This window comes from Micromys minutus, assembly GCF_963924665.1.
Source record: "Micromys minutus genome assembly, chromosome: 15".
Taxonomy (NCBI): domain Eukaryota; kingdom Metazoa; phylum Chordata; class Mammalia; order Rodentia; family Muridae; genus Micromys; species Micromys minutus.
Window position 1 is genome coordinate 29126421 of NC_137984.1, and position 15586 is coordinate 29142006.

General features: G+C 43.0%; 1 protein-coding gene across 1 annotated transcript in view; it reads right to left on the bottom strand.

Moving 5' to 3' along the window:
- Nucleotides 1–15586, bottom strand: part of PRKCI (protein kinase C iota) — a 54070-nt gene that overhangs the window by 17832 nt on the left and 20652 nt on the right. Inside the window, exons 2-6 of the mRNA XM_080929571.1 lie at nucleotides 13406–13527; nucleotides 6786–6875; nucleotides 5508–5558; nucleotides 2653–2738; nucleotides 1130–1270 (exon numbers count right to left, since the gene is read on the bottom strand). Of these exons, the coding sequence (XP_080785697.1) occupies nucleotides 1130–1270; nucleotides 2653–2738; nucleotides 5508–5558; nucleotides 6786–6875; nucleotides 13406–13527 (490 nt within the window). The remainder of the gene's footprint in view (nucleotides 1–1129; nucleotides 1271–2652; nucleotides 2739–5507; nucleotides 5559–6785; nucleotides 6876–13405; nucleotides 13528–15586) is intronic.

The following is a 15586-nucleotide window of genomic DNA, read 5'->3' on the forward strand; positions in this document are numbered from 1 at the left end:
TCAGTCTGCTGTCCACCATTGAGGGGAAAGTCAGGAAGGCACGAAGGAGCTAGTGACACGAGTCACAGTGAAAAGCTTAGGAGGAATGAATGCGGGCAGGCCTGCAGCCTTATCCCCACATGTGCACCCTGGCCCACTCACAGAGGGACATCCTACCTCCATTACCAGGCAAAACAACTCACCACCCAACAGTCTACTCTACATAACTCCTCATCAAGACTTCCAGGTAGTTCTACTTTGTGTCGACTGACAATAACCAGAACAAACAGAAAGTTGGGTAAACTATACTTACAATTTTTGGTATTTCTTTTCTTCCCTAAAACCCGGAACCCCCCAAAACTATAAATTCATTCTTAAAACTTAAAAATTAGCCAAATAATCCTCACAAAAATGAGCCTCCCATAAGAATGAGCTATTTTCACAAATAGGCTGGTTGTCAACCTGACACCTGGTCAGCTAGAACCTCAGATGAAGGACTGTCTCCATCAGAGTGGGCCTCACCCATGGGCTGTCTCGACTGCTGGCTGATATGGTACAGAAGGGCAGCCCACTGTAAAGGGTACTCCTGGCCAAGTGGGCCTGGCTGTATAAGGTAGCTGAGCATTGCTCCACAGCTTCTGACTTCCCTCACTGACCGTCACCTGCTAGCACAAGCCAAGTAAGCCCTCTCCTTCCCCAAGCATCTGCTAGTCATGGTGTTTAGCAAACAGAAAGGTTCCAAGAACAAGGTTCTGCGAATAAACTTGGGATAATCATCCTACTGGACAATATAAAACACATCCTGATTTTTCTAAAAATGTGTATCTTTTAACTTTGGAATTCTACTACTGGGCCTTTAAGGAATTAAGACGGATTTGTCAGAAGTTCACTGTGATTTTCTTTATAGTAAAAAAATGATCGAAATATTCAATCATAAGAATAGAAGAAACAATGTATGGCCGAGACATATAGTATTATGCTAAAAATGATAAGGCTCTAGACAGTTCCAGACCCCCATGGCTTCCTTGAGTGGAATATAAAGGACTCCTGCACTGTATTTTCTAAGATGTAGTTCTACACCTTCCTGTTTCTACCTTGTTTAACGAAGCATGCTATACACGTATATAACAAACAAAACCCTGTGCCTTACCGGTGGCAAAGAATGCCGGCCACACTCAATTGTGACAAGCTTGTGGCACTTCTTATGAACCAGCAGTTTGCAGTTGATGCACTTATATCCTTGGCGTCCGAGACCCCAGATCCTGTCGGTGCAGATGGCACAGTGGGCGCGCTGTGAAGAGTAAATTCAAGATGATTTTATCACAGCCAGGTGTGCTGGCCCTCACTTTTAATCCTAGCACTCAGGTGGCAGAGGCAGGTGGATCACTGGGAGTTCAAGGCCAGCCAGGGCTACATAACCTGTCCCCCAGTTATTTGCCAATAGTTTACACATTATGTCTTTAATCCCAGCATTCATGAGGCAGAGGCATAGAGTTCAAGGCCAGCCTGGTCTACATAGTGATTCCAGGCCAGTCAGGGCTATAGATTGAGACTGTCTCAAAAAAAAAAAAAAGCCAAATAAATAAACCCAAGATACTTAAAAATAAGCGGCCTTTCTTCTCTAATTAAATCCTTCTCATTATGACATCTGCTGTCAGCTCATGGCAAAAATCAAACAAATTAAAATTTCTTCACGCATAATTTTTCTTCAAAGGCTATTGAAGACCATTGAAAAATAAAGAAGATTGTGGGTTTCAAAGAGCTAGTGAATATACTATTACATTGCTTCCCAATGTCATCTTCACAAGAAGGCCGCAGTAAGGAACACAGAGAAAAGTGGCTAATAAAGCATGCAGCCTTGCAGACTGCAGAGGGCAAACCAAAGCCCTGGTGTCCCAGACAGCATGCAGCCCACAGCCTGCTCCAGGCTAACTCCAGCTGTATTCAAAGTATCCGACCAACTGTAGCAACACACTAAGAGCCTGTGTCAGAAAAGGGTTGGGGTGGGGGTGGGGTCTAAACACAGGCTATGTCCGCAGACTGCTTGCTCTCAAACCCCAGCTTTGCACTTACTGGCTGACCCACCTAAGACGAGGAGACTCAGCTTCATTTTTCTCATCTATAAAATGGGAATATGTAGTACCTATGTCACAGGGTTGTTTTGAGGATTTAGTGAATCACAGGAATCCCTCAGGAAACGGACTGATACAGAGTAAGAGCTGGCCAAGTGTTTGCTACTATCACTGTTATAAACAGTGAGATTATAGGGCTTACACACTAAACTTTGATCATTTCTGCCTGTTTGAATGTATTTGAACATGATTTTCTTGTAATTTTAATAACCTACATTTTTTTCTCAGACTTAATTAACAGACAATAAGGAGTTTAGCCTAGACTAATGGCACACATTCATGGAGTTTGAGAAGGTCCTGGCCTGTTTAAGAAAGCTGAGGCAGTTTTAGAGGAAGGCCGAGTGCACCAGAACGGAGCCGCGTGCTGGGCACAGAGAGGACGTGCAAGAGGACTGGAGGCGTGGCCGGAGCGCTAGGCCTTGCTGCTCACTTCTGTAAAACGGGCTATTAAGACTTAATAACAAACTATCTTTCTCTCATAGAAAGGAAAACAATAACAATAGATGTCTCAGACTATTAGAATCCAACAAAATAAGTTTACCCTGTTGAAACGTTTGGCTTGGAAAGTGTGGCCATTTGCACAGTACAGCTTTCTCCATCGGCGTGCCCCTCTGCGGTAAATGGACTCTGAAGAGAGATTGAAAGTTTGAAGAAAAGCCACGTAATTAAACCTGACTTTTCCATGACATGTATTGCTGGGGGAAAAAATCTAGTAACACAAACTAGAAACTGAAACTGAAAACAGGTTTGCCGAAGGACTGGCTGAGAAGCACAGGGTCCCACACTGGGGAGTGGCGCTGCGCTCCTTCAGAGATCCTTCACATGGAGAAACACTGACCACGGAGAAGCTGAAGGAGGAAATGCCTGCTTGCATCCTTCACCTGACTTTACAGCCAGTGCTCTTCTGTCTATCCAACTTCTCAACAAACAAATAGAATAAAGACCAATGACAGTCCCTTTCCCGAGACTCAGAATGATTGGAAAGTAAGATCTCAGAGCGCCCACAATGACAATGTAGCTGCTGTGTCTTAGGAAATTAACTTTAGCATCACTCAGTATGAAGCTCAGACTCAAAAAGTAGCTGTTCCACAGTGCCTTTCAAAGCTGCCGCTTTCTAATGAAGAGTAAGCCACAGTCCAGGCACTGCCCGTGGTCTCTCGTCTGTCTGTCTGTCTGTCTGTCTGGTCCTCACATAACCAAAACTCGCTTTGTTTTTATCTTCGTCACACCTTCGGCAGTGTATTTAGGTTTCAATCTAGGTTTATTTGTCTCTCGTGATCAGACACTGCTAAATACTCTTGGCAAAAATAATAGAGATCTTTAAAGGGACAAGGGGCTTGAGAAGTATATCTGCTGTTAAGTGCTCCTCAGGGAGAGGACCTGAGTTCGGTTTCTAACATCTAGTCAAAGCAGTTCATAGCTACGTATGGCATGCAGAAGAGGGAGACCGAGCACCTAATGCTCTCAAATTCTCAGGCACTGATCTGTGCGCACACACACACACACACACACACACACACACACACAATTAAAAATAAAATATATCTTAAAAATACAAATAATAAGATAGTTATATTTTTCTTATATTACATCAAAGAGGCAAAAAAAAAAAAACGTCAGAATGTCAGCACCCACTACAGATAATTATTACCTTTACAAAAAGTGAGGTACATTTTACTTCATGTGAGTTATTTGTAAGTGATAGTTTACATAACTTCATCTATAACAAACTTTTATCTTTTTTGGTTTGTTTCTGGTACAATACTAGGTGTTGAACCCAATACTTTATGTGCTACATAAGCCATAGGCCTAGCTCACTCCTAAGGTTTTATATGAATGGTATTATTCCTGTTTACTTTTCATGTGTATTAGTGCTTTGTCTGGATGTGTGTAAGTATACCTAGTGTGCACGCCTAGTACTCTGGAGGCGAGGAGAGGAAGTCAGATCCCCTAGAAATTGGCGTTACAAATAGCTGTGAGCCACCACATGGGTCCCCTGGAAGAACAGCATGGGCTTTTAACCTCTGAGCCATGTCTCATTCCTAAATACTCAGGCACAGGTTCCAAATAATCAAATCTAATCTGGCTGTCCAGTGCTATGGCATGGTAGACACTGTAATGGGCACTGGTGATAGTCTGCAGTGGTAGTTAACAGTAGGAGACGTTTCTGAAGGACTTTAAAGTGATGTAGCACTGAATTCACTCTTTCAAGTTAAAGTAGAAAGTCCCAGCTCCAGTGCTCTTAGAAATCTTATTTTCTTGTGGCAGAGCTGGGGAACAAAGCCTCAAACACAAGAAGCCTTGCACGAAACTACTAACACTAAACATGCTTTTGCAAAAACCAACACTTCTTACCCAGAGCCAGCACATTTTAGCTCACCACACACTCTTATGAACTAACTTATATATCCCAAATTCAAATATTTTACTGCTGTCTAAGAATTTAAATGACCAAGAGACCTTGGTCATAGTTATCGATCCCTCTGTACTCTAGTTAATACTGATTTTGCCGGACCTCCACCAGTAAATTTTACTAGATAAAGTAGGGGTGCAGTATAGTGGGAAGCCTAGGAACTGTATTGTACATGGGAAGTATGCCACACACCTAACATGGACTGAAATGAACACGGAACTCTACACAGGATATGCTACAAGGTCAAATCTTTCAACATTCCGGCTCTACGCACAGAAGACAGCCACCGTCTCTAGCAGCTCCGTCTGGTCAACATGGCTTTTACTCTCCTTCCACTAGAACCAGCAGAATTAGACATTTATTCAAAGCAAGGCGTTTACCAGTTTTCCTTCTGAAGCTGCGATATGTGTTGAAACCATAATGAAAATGAGGTTCCACAGCCACTGCTAACACGTGGTGGCAACAGGACTCCCGGAAGTGGAGTCTCCAGCCCATTCCTCTCACATGCTGTGGTAAGCATGAGCAGACAGTGCCTCAGTGAGTGAGCACTGTTCAATCTGCACAAGTGATATGAAGGTATCTTTTCTTTCAAAGATGTTTCAAAACTCCCACAGATTTGAAAACATCCAAAATTGAAGACCACGAAGCCACATGTCCTTCTATATGTACAACAGACCACTGTGAAAAATACAGATAGCTAGGTGAGTTCCATTTGTCAAAAGCACAGCTTGGACAGTTGTAATATATTCTAAATTAGAGTGAGGAAACAGAATCAATCAAAGAGTTCTATTTCTTAAGCCAGATGTGGATGTTCACAAATTTAATTCTAACACTTAGGAGGCAGATCTCAGAGTTGGAGGCCAGCCTGGTCTTAGAAAGAGAGTTCCAAGACAGCCAGAAACCTTGTCTCAAAAAACAAAACAAAAAGTTTTTTTTTCCACTTTGAGTAACTCTTCAAGTATGCAGAGCACTAAAATACTCACTATCTTCCCCCGGGCAAGGCATTCCAGGACGCTCTGGTACACACGGGAATACTGAAAGATAACAAACTGAAATTAATTAACAGCGTATTTACAAAATACAAACTATACAAAATTAAAATTAATGCAAATTTCAAAGTGCCCTGAGACACCGGAGGCAGAATTTTGGCATATGACCAGTATTAGTCTACTAAAGGCTATAAAGTAAGTTTCTGTGAAAATAAAAGCATTTATAGGAAACACATTAGAAACTTGAATTATTAATTCTAGTCCCTTGTGAATAATCACTTTTTAAATTCTGGTCCTTAAAGAAACTATTACTTCTTAAATCCTCATTGTAGAGAACATATATACGACAATGCATTAAATGACAAAAATTAGAGTGTTTAAAAGATGTGCACTCAATTAGAGAATGAATTTATACCAGGAATAATACCAATGTTTGCATAAGCGGATATTCCAGGATGGAAATTTATCAATACACCAAATAAACATTTCACAATGAAGAGCATCTTGTTGACAAATGTGCTCTGTGGTGAATTCGGGGCCACAACTAAGGAAGAGCACACAGAGCAGAAACAGGTTATCAGTCCTAGCACTGTGCTCAGCACATACAGTGAGTAAACTGAGTAAAATCTCAGCACCCGGGGCCGGAGAGACTGCTCAGTGGTTAAGAGCACTGACCGCTCTTCCAGGGGTCCTGAGTTCAATTCCCAGCAACCACATGGTGGCTCACAGCCATCTGTAATGAGACCTGATGCCCACTCTGGTGTGTCTGAAGACAGCTGTAGTGTATATAATAGATAAATGAATCCTTAAAAAAAATTTTCAGCTCCCATTTGTTCCAGACATGATCTCACTATGTAGCTCAGGCTGCTGTGGAACATCTTGGCTCCCCCTGCCTCTGCTCCCAAGCTGTAGGATAACAGGGAGGTGCTACCTGCCTGCATAACTGATCATTTTTCTCAGCATTTTAGAATTTTACACTAGAAAAGGGTACCCCCCCCCCCACAAAGACTTCTGAAGCTGTGCCGGAATGGCTAAGTTGTGAAACAACAGATCACATTTCAGTTTCCTAAAAGACTACATACAGATATACATCTCTGCTAGACTATGAAAAGCATGATTCTACCTGCTCTAATACAGGGAAAAGACTGAAGGACAATTACATAGGGATGAGGACACACGTAAAAATGACACCTAGATTGTCTTTAAATGGTCAACAACAAGAAGAGTTATGTGTAAAGTAGAGCTCTGGGAGCCAAGTGATGGCTCTCTTACCATGGATCAAGAGTTCAGAATCCTTGTTCAGCTCGTACAGCCTGAAAGCCTCTTCCAACTCCAACTGAGAAGACACTGTACACGGGTCTCCTGAAAACACAGAAAGTAAAGCTGTCTTCAAACCTTCTGAGTGAGAAAACAGTGAGCAAATTCTATACAGTGTGGGAACGTGTGCAAGGACAGCCTTCCCGCTGTACTAGATGACTTCCCATCCACTTCTAGTTGCACAAAAGCACACATAGGACTCAGACACACAATTTTCTTCATATAAAACCACTCTGTTCCTAATCTCACCCCCCCCACACACACACACTGGGTAGCACAAAGCTACTCTAACCACCTTCAGACAAGCATGGTTCACTCACATGGGTATGGCTAAAAGCAAGTTTTCAGCTCTTCCTTCCTTGTCTTCGGCATTATGGATGGAGCCCAGGACCAGGCCCGACGCACTCTAACACCGAGTTCACAGAGCCAGCCCCACCCTGGCTTTGTCCTGTACGGGATAGGATCTTAGTAACTTACTCAGGCTGCTCTGGAACTCATTCTATAGTCTGGGCTGGCTTTAAACACACAATCCTCCTACCTTAGTCTACCAAGTGCTGGTATTACAAGCTAGGCCTGGCTGCTAGTTTCTGTAAAAAGGGAATTAAGGCAGCTCTACTGCCACACTATGGATAGGTAGGGTTTCCAGTCGAAAGGACTGAGTTAGCCAGAGCCAGGCTGACTCCATGGCAGGTTGAAAACTGGCAGTTTGAAGAGTAGGCCTAAGTTTGTGTTTCCCAGAAATGAGAAACTGGATCCAGGAACCTGTGGTCAGCCAACCACAGCCACAGGCAGCCAATCTGAGGACACCTCGACATTTGGCCTAAAGCTAGAATAGGTAGCTAGAATGAGTAAGTAACCATCCTGGAAAGTTTCCAGAGCCCTAACGGATTGGAGAATCAGTCAGACCCTAGGGGATAAAGCTGACCAATCAAGGTAACAGGGCACATACCACCTTGGAATTCCCCTGACAATAAAAGCTGGGCCTGTGAGCCCACTAGGTGTCTCTATTCCCGAATGGGGAGACCCCTGCATGCAGAAAATTCTGCTGGAAAAAAAATGCTCTCTGCTTTTGTATAGTATGTGTCTGGGTTACAACTCTTCGGCAATTCTTGGAGTCTAACACCAGCAGTGCCTATCAGATCTTCTTTCACATTACAAACTTGGCCTATGAAGTTCCAAGAAAGAAACCACCAAAGTACTCTGGGCTAACAACAGTCCATCTTGAGCTACTAATTTTTTAATTTATTTATTTGATAAATATTTTGTGTGCATATCTGTCTGTGGACTATGTGTGTGCCTATGGCAGGTCAGAAAAAGGCATCAGATCCCCTGGAACTGGAGATCAGACAGTTGTGAGCTGCCTTGGGGGTGCTGGGACTTGAACCTGAATCCTTTTGCAAAAAAGAACAGCAAGCACTTCACCACTCACCCACCTCTCCATCCCCGGCTTTTTGGTTCTTCTTTAAACAGTCTTTTTATCCTTTGACAACGGCATAGATATAAACAATGCATCCCATGATGTACTCCAACTGTTTCCTCCCACTCCTCTGAAGCACCCCACAAGCCCTTCTCCCCCTTCATGCCTTCTTTCTTTGTCCTTTCTGCTGGGATGACGACCTATCTCACTGACTCCATCTTGTGTTTGTAATTACAGCTGCAGTGAGTCCGAGGCTACAGAGGCCACGACACAGCCCAAAGGCAGCATTCCACAGCTCTCCGCTCCTTCCTGCATCTCTTACATTCTTTGTACCCCTAGTCTGAGATGCCTCTCCTCTGACATGTTCCCTGAGACTCTGGTGGGGCCAGACAGCAGCTCGAGCTCCTCTTAAATGTAAGTGGTGAATTTTAGTTGCACACACAGAAGGGGAGGAGGACACACCTCTCTTAAACAACCAGCCAAGGTTGTCCCTGGACGTCAAGAGGTACATTCCTCAATGAACAAGTCACTCAGAGCGAAGTTGGGGCCTGACCTGATCCTCCCCTCGGCCACTCTAGCGCTCATTCCTGTGGTTGTGACACATTCCTGCACGCTAGATGCCACTGACTCGTCTGCTCTTCAAGCACACCGTGCGCAGAACCCAGCGTACTACTTGACAGAGAACTATGGCATCACTTCTATCTACACGGCCTCAAAGAAAACAGTGTCTCTTCTTTTCTCCAACTCAGCTGCTGAATCCCCACTCCCTCTTATCTTCTGTGGACATTTATAACATTCGCTCTGATAAGTCACAGAGCTGTGAAAGCAAGTTTTTCAAATCACTAAGTTATACATTAGGGTTGTGTAGAAATAGACAAGACCAGAGACGGGCACAAAGGGAAGAAGACGTCCATGGCCTTTTCCATCTCAGGACAGGCAGAAGATGGCAGCCACGAACTGCTTGTGAAGGCCAGAGGACAGAGAAATTGGTTTGGACAATGGACAAAATAAGTAAACGAGGTAGCAACACTTCACTGGAAGTATACAGCAAATAGGAAACACCCACAGAATCAGTGGCTGCAAATACAAAGATCAGAAGGTTGGGTAGGAGGTTCAAAGTAGCAAATACATTTTCTTTTCCTAAAATAATTTATTTTTATTTTCTGTGCATATGTGAAAGTGTCAGATTCCCTGGAACTGCAGTTACAGATAGTTGTGAGATGTCATGAAGGTGCTGAGAACTGAACCTGGGTCCTCTGTAAGGACAGCCGGGGCCTCAACTGATGAGCCATCTCTCTACACTAAATGGCTTCTTTCAACAACCTATGTAAATATGGACACAGAGAAATGTTAAAATGGAATCATACTTTCAAAAAGTATCTAGAAGTACAACATTTCCCTGCTAAATCTTGCATGGTTTGAAAATAAACCTGTCTCTCTCTTCCATTTCTATCTATAAGTCATAAAAATAAGAAACATACTAGGGGCACAGATTAATGCATGGAGTGTCTAGTAAACACCAAGACTTGAAATAATGAATACGAAGGGCTGGGTCTGTGCATCTGGAGTACAGTTGTCTGCACAGGCTGTTGATCCCCCTGGGGCCGAGGTCCAGGCAGTTATCAACTGCCCCATATGGTGCTGAACTTGGTACTCTGCAGAAGCAGTGTCCACTATTACCCAGCCCCACACCGGGATCTTAGGTAGCTGCAAGAGCCCTTCAAACCTCAGACGCATGTAGACCTTGTGTAGCAGAGATTGCTGTGGGTCTGGCTTTTATCCAATGGAACAGTTAGTCTACAGTGTTCAACTATGGGAGAGAAACTAAGCAATTACTGAACTACAAAACATTACTTAGAAGAGAGAAGGAAGAAGCAGAAGCAACAATGTTGAGAGTCATGGGAACCACTCCCAGAGAGTAGCAGTGAGCTTTCCTGAGGGAATGACAACATATGCCATTACACTCAGATTAGCACCGTCCCTTCTGGTGACTAGGAGTAGCTACTCTACTTCTCCCGTCTCTAGCTTCGTATTCTGTCAGCAGTTCACAGAGTTTCAGAACGAGCAGAGAGGAAATCAAGGAGCCTAAACCATAGATGGGTAAGAAGATCATCTTTGGACTGTGAACCTAATGTCATAATGGATTAGGCTCTGGGTGACACTTCTGTATAATCCTAAGGAAGCAGGAAGTGAGTTAACCGGACACTAACTTACTCACACAGACACTACATACAATCTGCTCATTTTTCTTGGATTGGGTGTCTAAGTGATACATGTGACCTTTTTTGACCATATGTTTGATACGTATGAGTCATTATAAAACAAAACTGACCAGAAAAGCTATTTTCAAAGTGAACTCTATCAGCACACTTTAAACGTCTAGAATAAACACACACGTTGAGTCTTGGCTCTCTGGTAGTCAATTTTGAGGTAATTAAAGAATTAATAAAATCTGGATATTAAACAGTAGGCTAGTTCTTGTTTTCAATGCACCCATTTTTTTGTTTTTACCTATAAAAAGAAGCAAATAAGCGTTAGGCTTCAAAAAAAAAAAAGATGTTAAATATGAAAGATCAACTGTGTGTAAAACAGCCTGACAAGATGTAGAAACAAAACTAAGATCACAGTTCATTATTTTTAAATCCACTTTCCACTCCCTGTCCCCCTTGGGTCCATGTCCATATCATAAGGCAAATGCATTTAACCCAACTTCAAAGTCCCCACAGTCTTTCAGTCTCAACCCTGTATAAAAATCCAAAGTCTCTTCTGACAAAGTCTCTTCTGACAAAGTCTCTTCTGAGACTCAAGTCAATCTCTTAACTAAAACCCTCTGGAAAATAAAACAAATTTGCATATTTTAACATACAATGGCACAATATATATTATCATTTAAAAAAGGGAATGATCAGGGCATAGAGAGGAACTATACCAAAACACAGCAGGACAAACTGCAAGTCTTGAATGGTCTGCCCTTCTAGCTTTGTTACCACCAAATGCGCTCCGGCTGGTTCCACTCCCTGGGCGTACATGTCCTTGGCAGACATCCCAGGGCTCAGACACTTCTAACATCGAGGGGTCTAACAATTCAGTCGCTTTCACAACTTCTCATAATGACATCTCACAGCTTCCATGCAGGAATCCCCCTGCCACCGTGGCTTCAGTGGTTCTCCTTAAAGGTGGAGAAGATTTCATGACCCTTTCCTCAGGTATTTCTCACTCTAAAGCTAGAACCACAAGGACAACAGCGAAGTCCACTTGGAGCCTGGTTCTCTTCTTGAATCATATTTGCAGAAACATTATTTTCTTGTAGCTTTTGAAGAGCAGAAAATTCCTCAGGTCTTTCTTTTCAGTAGAAAGCTTAACTGGGTGGGGTCTTGCCCAATACCCTGGTCCCAGGGCAGATGAGGCCTCTTCTTAACCCACCCCTCTTTCAGCACAAGCCCTGGCCCCAACATTACATTTCCTCCTGCTTTCTCTACAAACAGTAGTTTTGTATTTCTCGTGCCCCGCTTGCTCTTTTTCACTAGAGACTAGCACAAATATGGTTACTGATAACCACATGTCAGCTGTTACTAAGTCATCCTGAAATCTCATCCTCCAAGAAGTTTTCTTTTCAAGTTAGCCTCAGGCAAATTCTTAGAACTACAGAAGAAAGAAGCTACATTCTTTGCCAAAACAGTCACAGGAATAGTCTAGCCCAGTTGTTAATATTGCTTCTCTCTGAAACATTTTGAGCTAGGCCTACACAGTCCACATTGCTCTGAGCACTACCAAGCTCCTACTAGGATGGCCTATTTAACCCTACTTACAGCATTCAGATGTAGTTTTCCTAGTCCAAAATCCCAAAGTCTTTTATAATTCTTAAAAAAAACCAAAAAACCAGGTCAGGTTTGCCACAGAAACAGCCCCATTCCTGGTGGACCTGGATTCTATTTTCAGTAACCACATAGTGGCTAAAAACTTTATCTCCAGTTCTATGGGACCCAAAACCTTCCTTTGGCCTGCTCAGACACTGTATGCACATGGTCCATAGAGACAGATGTAAGCAAAACATCCATAGACATTAAACACACACACACACACACACACACACACACACACACACACACACACACACACACAAAGAAAAGGCATCACACTGCATCTTGTAATAATATATGTTTTCAGTTTAAAATAAACTTTCATTCCCTGTCCTGTGTAAGAATGCATGCAGTGATGGCTACAGAATACTGTTCACCCAAAATGTTTTGCTACTGTGGCCCAATAGCTCACTCACATAAGGAGAACAAAGAAGCGGGATGAGGGTGTAGTAGAGGGTGGTGTTACTTCAAGTTCCAGGCCAGCTACATCTGGAATCAACAAGCCTCCAAGCAGCTAATACAGCTGTGTGGGATTTTCTTGAGTGTATCATGTGAGGTGGAAAGGCCTACTTTACATCTAGAAGATGCACCACATCTTCTGGTGGCAGCCAACATAAAAGAACATACAAGTAGGAAGTTTTTGTTTTTTGCCTACTTGCCTTCATTCTTGCTAGCAAGTTCATCTCGTTGGACTGCCCAGTCCATAGCCTATAAGCCACTCTAATAATTAAACTCCATTTAGTTATGTGTGTTGTCTTAGTCAGGGTTTCTATTCCTGCACAAGCATCATGACCAAGAAACAAGTTGGGGAGGAAAGGGTTTATTCAGCTTACACTTCCATATCACTGTTCATCACTAGAGGAAGTCAGGACTGGAACCCAAGCAGGTCAGGAAGCAGGAGCTGATGCAGAGGCCATGGAGGGATGTTACTTAGTGGCTTACTCAGCCTGCTTTCTTATAGAACCCAGGTCTACCAGCCCAGGAATGGCACCACCCACAATGGGCTGGGCCCTCTCCCTTGATCACTAGTTGAGAAACAGCCTTACAGCTGGATCTCATGGAAAACTCTTATATTAAAATGTCACACTGATAAAACATTCACTTTATCTGCCAGGAGGTTGCAGGGGATTACTTTTGCTTCATTTAGAAGAGGCATAAATTAAAGACTGTATGCTTAAATTTAAATCTATCTTAATCTGTGTGCCTGCTTTCCCGTTTCCTCGTGAACGTCCTAGAAGTCTTGCTTTACCTTGAAGCACGTGTTCCCGCTCCATCTCCCGCCCTGCCCAGTCACTCACCTTCCTCGTCTATCCACTTCATGGTGAATGGCTGTTCATTGTCAAAAGAACACATATCTCGAACCTCACTGCAGAGTCCCTCAAAGGAGATGGAAGGCTCAAAGTGTGTTATCATAATATCCCTGAAAAAAAAAGTTTTATGTTTAAAGCCAAACTGATCTACAAGTGACTAACTGTCTGATGTGACAGACTAGTCATTCTATGCCACATGAACAATCAAAATGTTAATGAAATAAGCTGGGGGCAAAACCAACAGGTTCCTGAGGAACCCTAACTCCACGTCCGCTCACTGAGGAAGTCGCCCTCACTGCTCTGTCTCCATGGGAGGCCTTGCAACCCTCAACCACTCCCTACAGACATTTGCCTTGTACTCCTCAAAAATCTGTTTCAATCCCCATCCCAGGTTTCCCGCCCTCACAAGCTACCATTCATTAAGACACTTCCTGCTACCCTGGCTCTCTTGGCCTTGACTTCACAAATGACCATCTGCCCTTCACTCCTTGTACAGCATGAGTCCTACATCTCTTTACATATGTTCAGCTTTCCCCCAAAGAACTAGTTTTCCAAAAACCACTTTCAAGTAGCTTCCTTTAGTATAAATCAAGAATATAAAATAGTAAATAATATATATTAATGCATACTTCCTTTGACATCATTAGATGAACAAGTTGAATAAATTCAATAAGCAGCTGTTCAGTGTATCTTTTACTATTGTGAAGTGTTTTCTATTAGATACTTGTGTTCCATCTAAGCAGCCCTGGAAAGGTTTCAAAGCTCTACACTCTACACAGTAGCCACTTTGACACAGCACTCTATGTCCTAGATGATATTTAAGGCATTTATAAAATCAACATAATTTATGCCCTTCCTGTTGTAAACCCACATGCTTCTATCACGCAGAGGAGACTTTAATGTCCCTAGGCAGGTGGGATGGTTTATTGTGGATGTGGTAACAGTCTAGAGTCACCTGAGAAGAGTGTGGATGGGTGAGTATAGCTTAGGTCTGTGGATATATACCTGTGTGATATTTTCTTTAAGGTAACTGAGGTGCAAGAAATTGAGACAGGAAAACCGACCCTCAACATGCCCCCTCTATGAAGGACTATAGTGGAAACAGTGAGCTAAAATAAGCCCCTTCTCCCCTAGGTTGCCTTTATTGGGGTATTTGATCACAGCAGCTGGGAAGAAAGCTAGAACATTGGGGTCTACAGGCCCCTCATGAGCTACCAGACTTACTACTTCAATGGCAGACAAATGTGCTGTATTTTCCCCTCTGTCCCAACTGGAATACAACGAAACCTGGTGACAGTAAAGGCAGAGACGTTTTTTATTATACTCCTAGAGGTCAGTGCAGTTCCTACTGTCCAAACTATAGCTCTCACTTCAAAGTAGGTAAGAGATCCCTATTCTGGGGCTAAATATGAGTGCCGTGACCTGGGGTCACGGATTCAAGTTACCCCAAATTCTGTGTTCCAACATGGGAGCATTTTCGTAAAGTTGTCATAGTATAAGAAGAAAGAAAATCTTCAGTTGAATGCACTTTTCAAATACAAAGAGGCAGCTTACAACACAATGGGGAAACCCCTTCTCTCGCCCAGGTGCCAGCTAAGTACATTTTGAACCTTCTGGATGATCAAAGTTAATGGTCAGTCAAGTTAATATATTCTAAAATGCTTCGCTTGCTAGACATAGGATCTGAGGTCAGACAAAGAAATAGACAAGACAAGGAATGGCTGTTTAGGGAGCTAAAAAGAGCCCAAGACAAACAAACTGTCATTAGGTTCTGCACCTGCAGTGTTCCAACCTCTCAACCAACACTGAAGCGTCATCAATAAACAGGCCTGCAGAAGGTGTGGTGTAAGGTACAGTCCTTTCCAGGAACTTTCACTCACACAATAGACACTTGTTCACTGGTTTAAAGAAGGAAATGACAACAGAAAGGAACCATGAAAACAGACTTAGTAGCTGAAATACAGAACACAAAGGGCCTATTTATTAAGAACGAATTTAGAGGCCTGGTGTTGCCTGCAAGGATCCACAGAGCAGCCATGTGTTATCTGCCAAAAGACACTATAGCTGTAGTCTTCGGGAGCTACAGAATGTAAGCAGAAAGCCAAGGAAACACAGAAACTGATGGCCTCTTCAGGGACGGTCATTCTAAGCACTCACTTTCCCATCTCT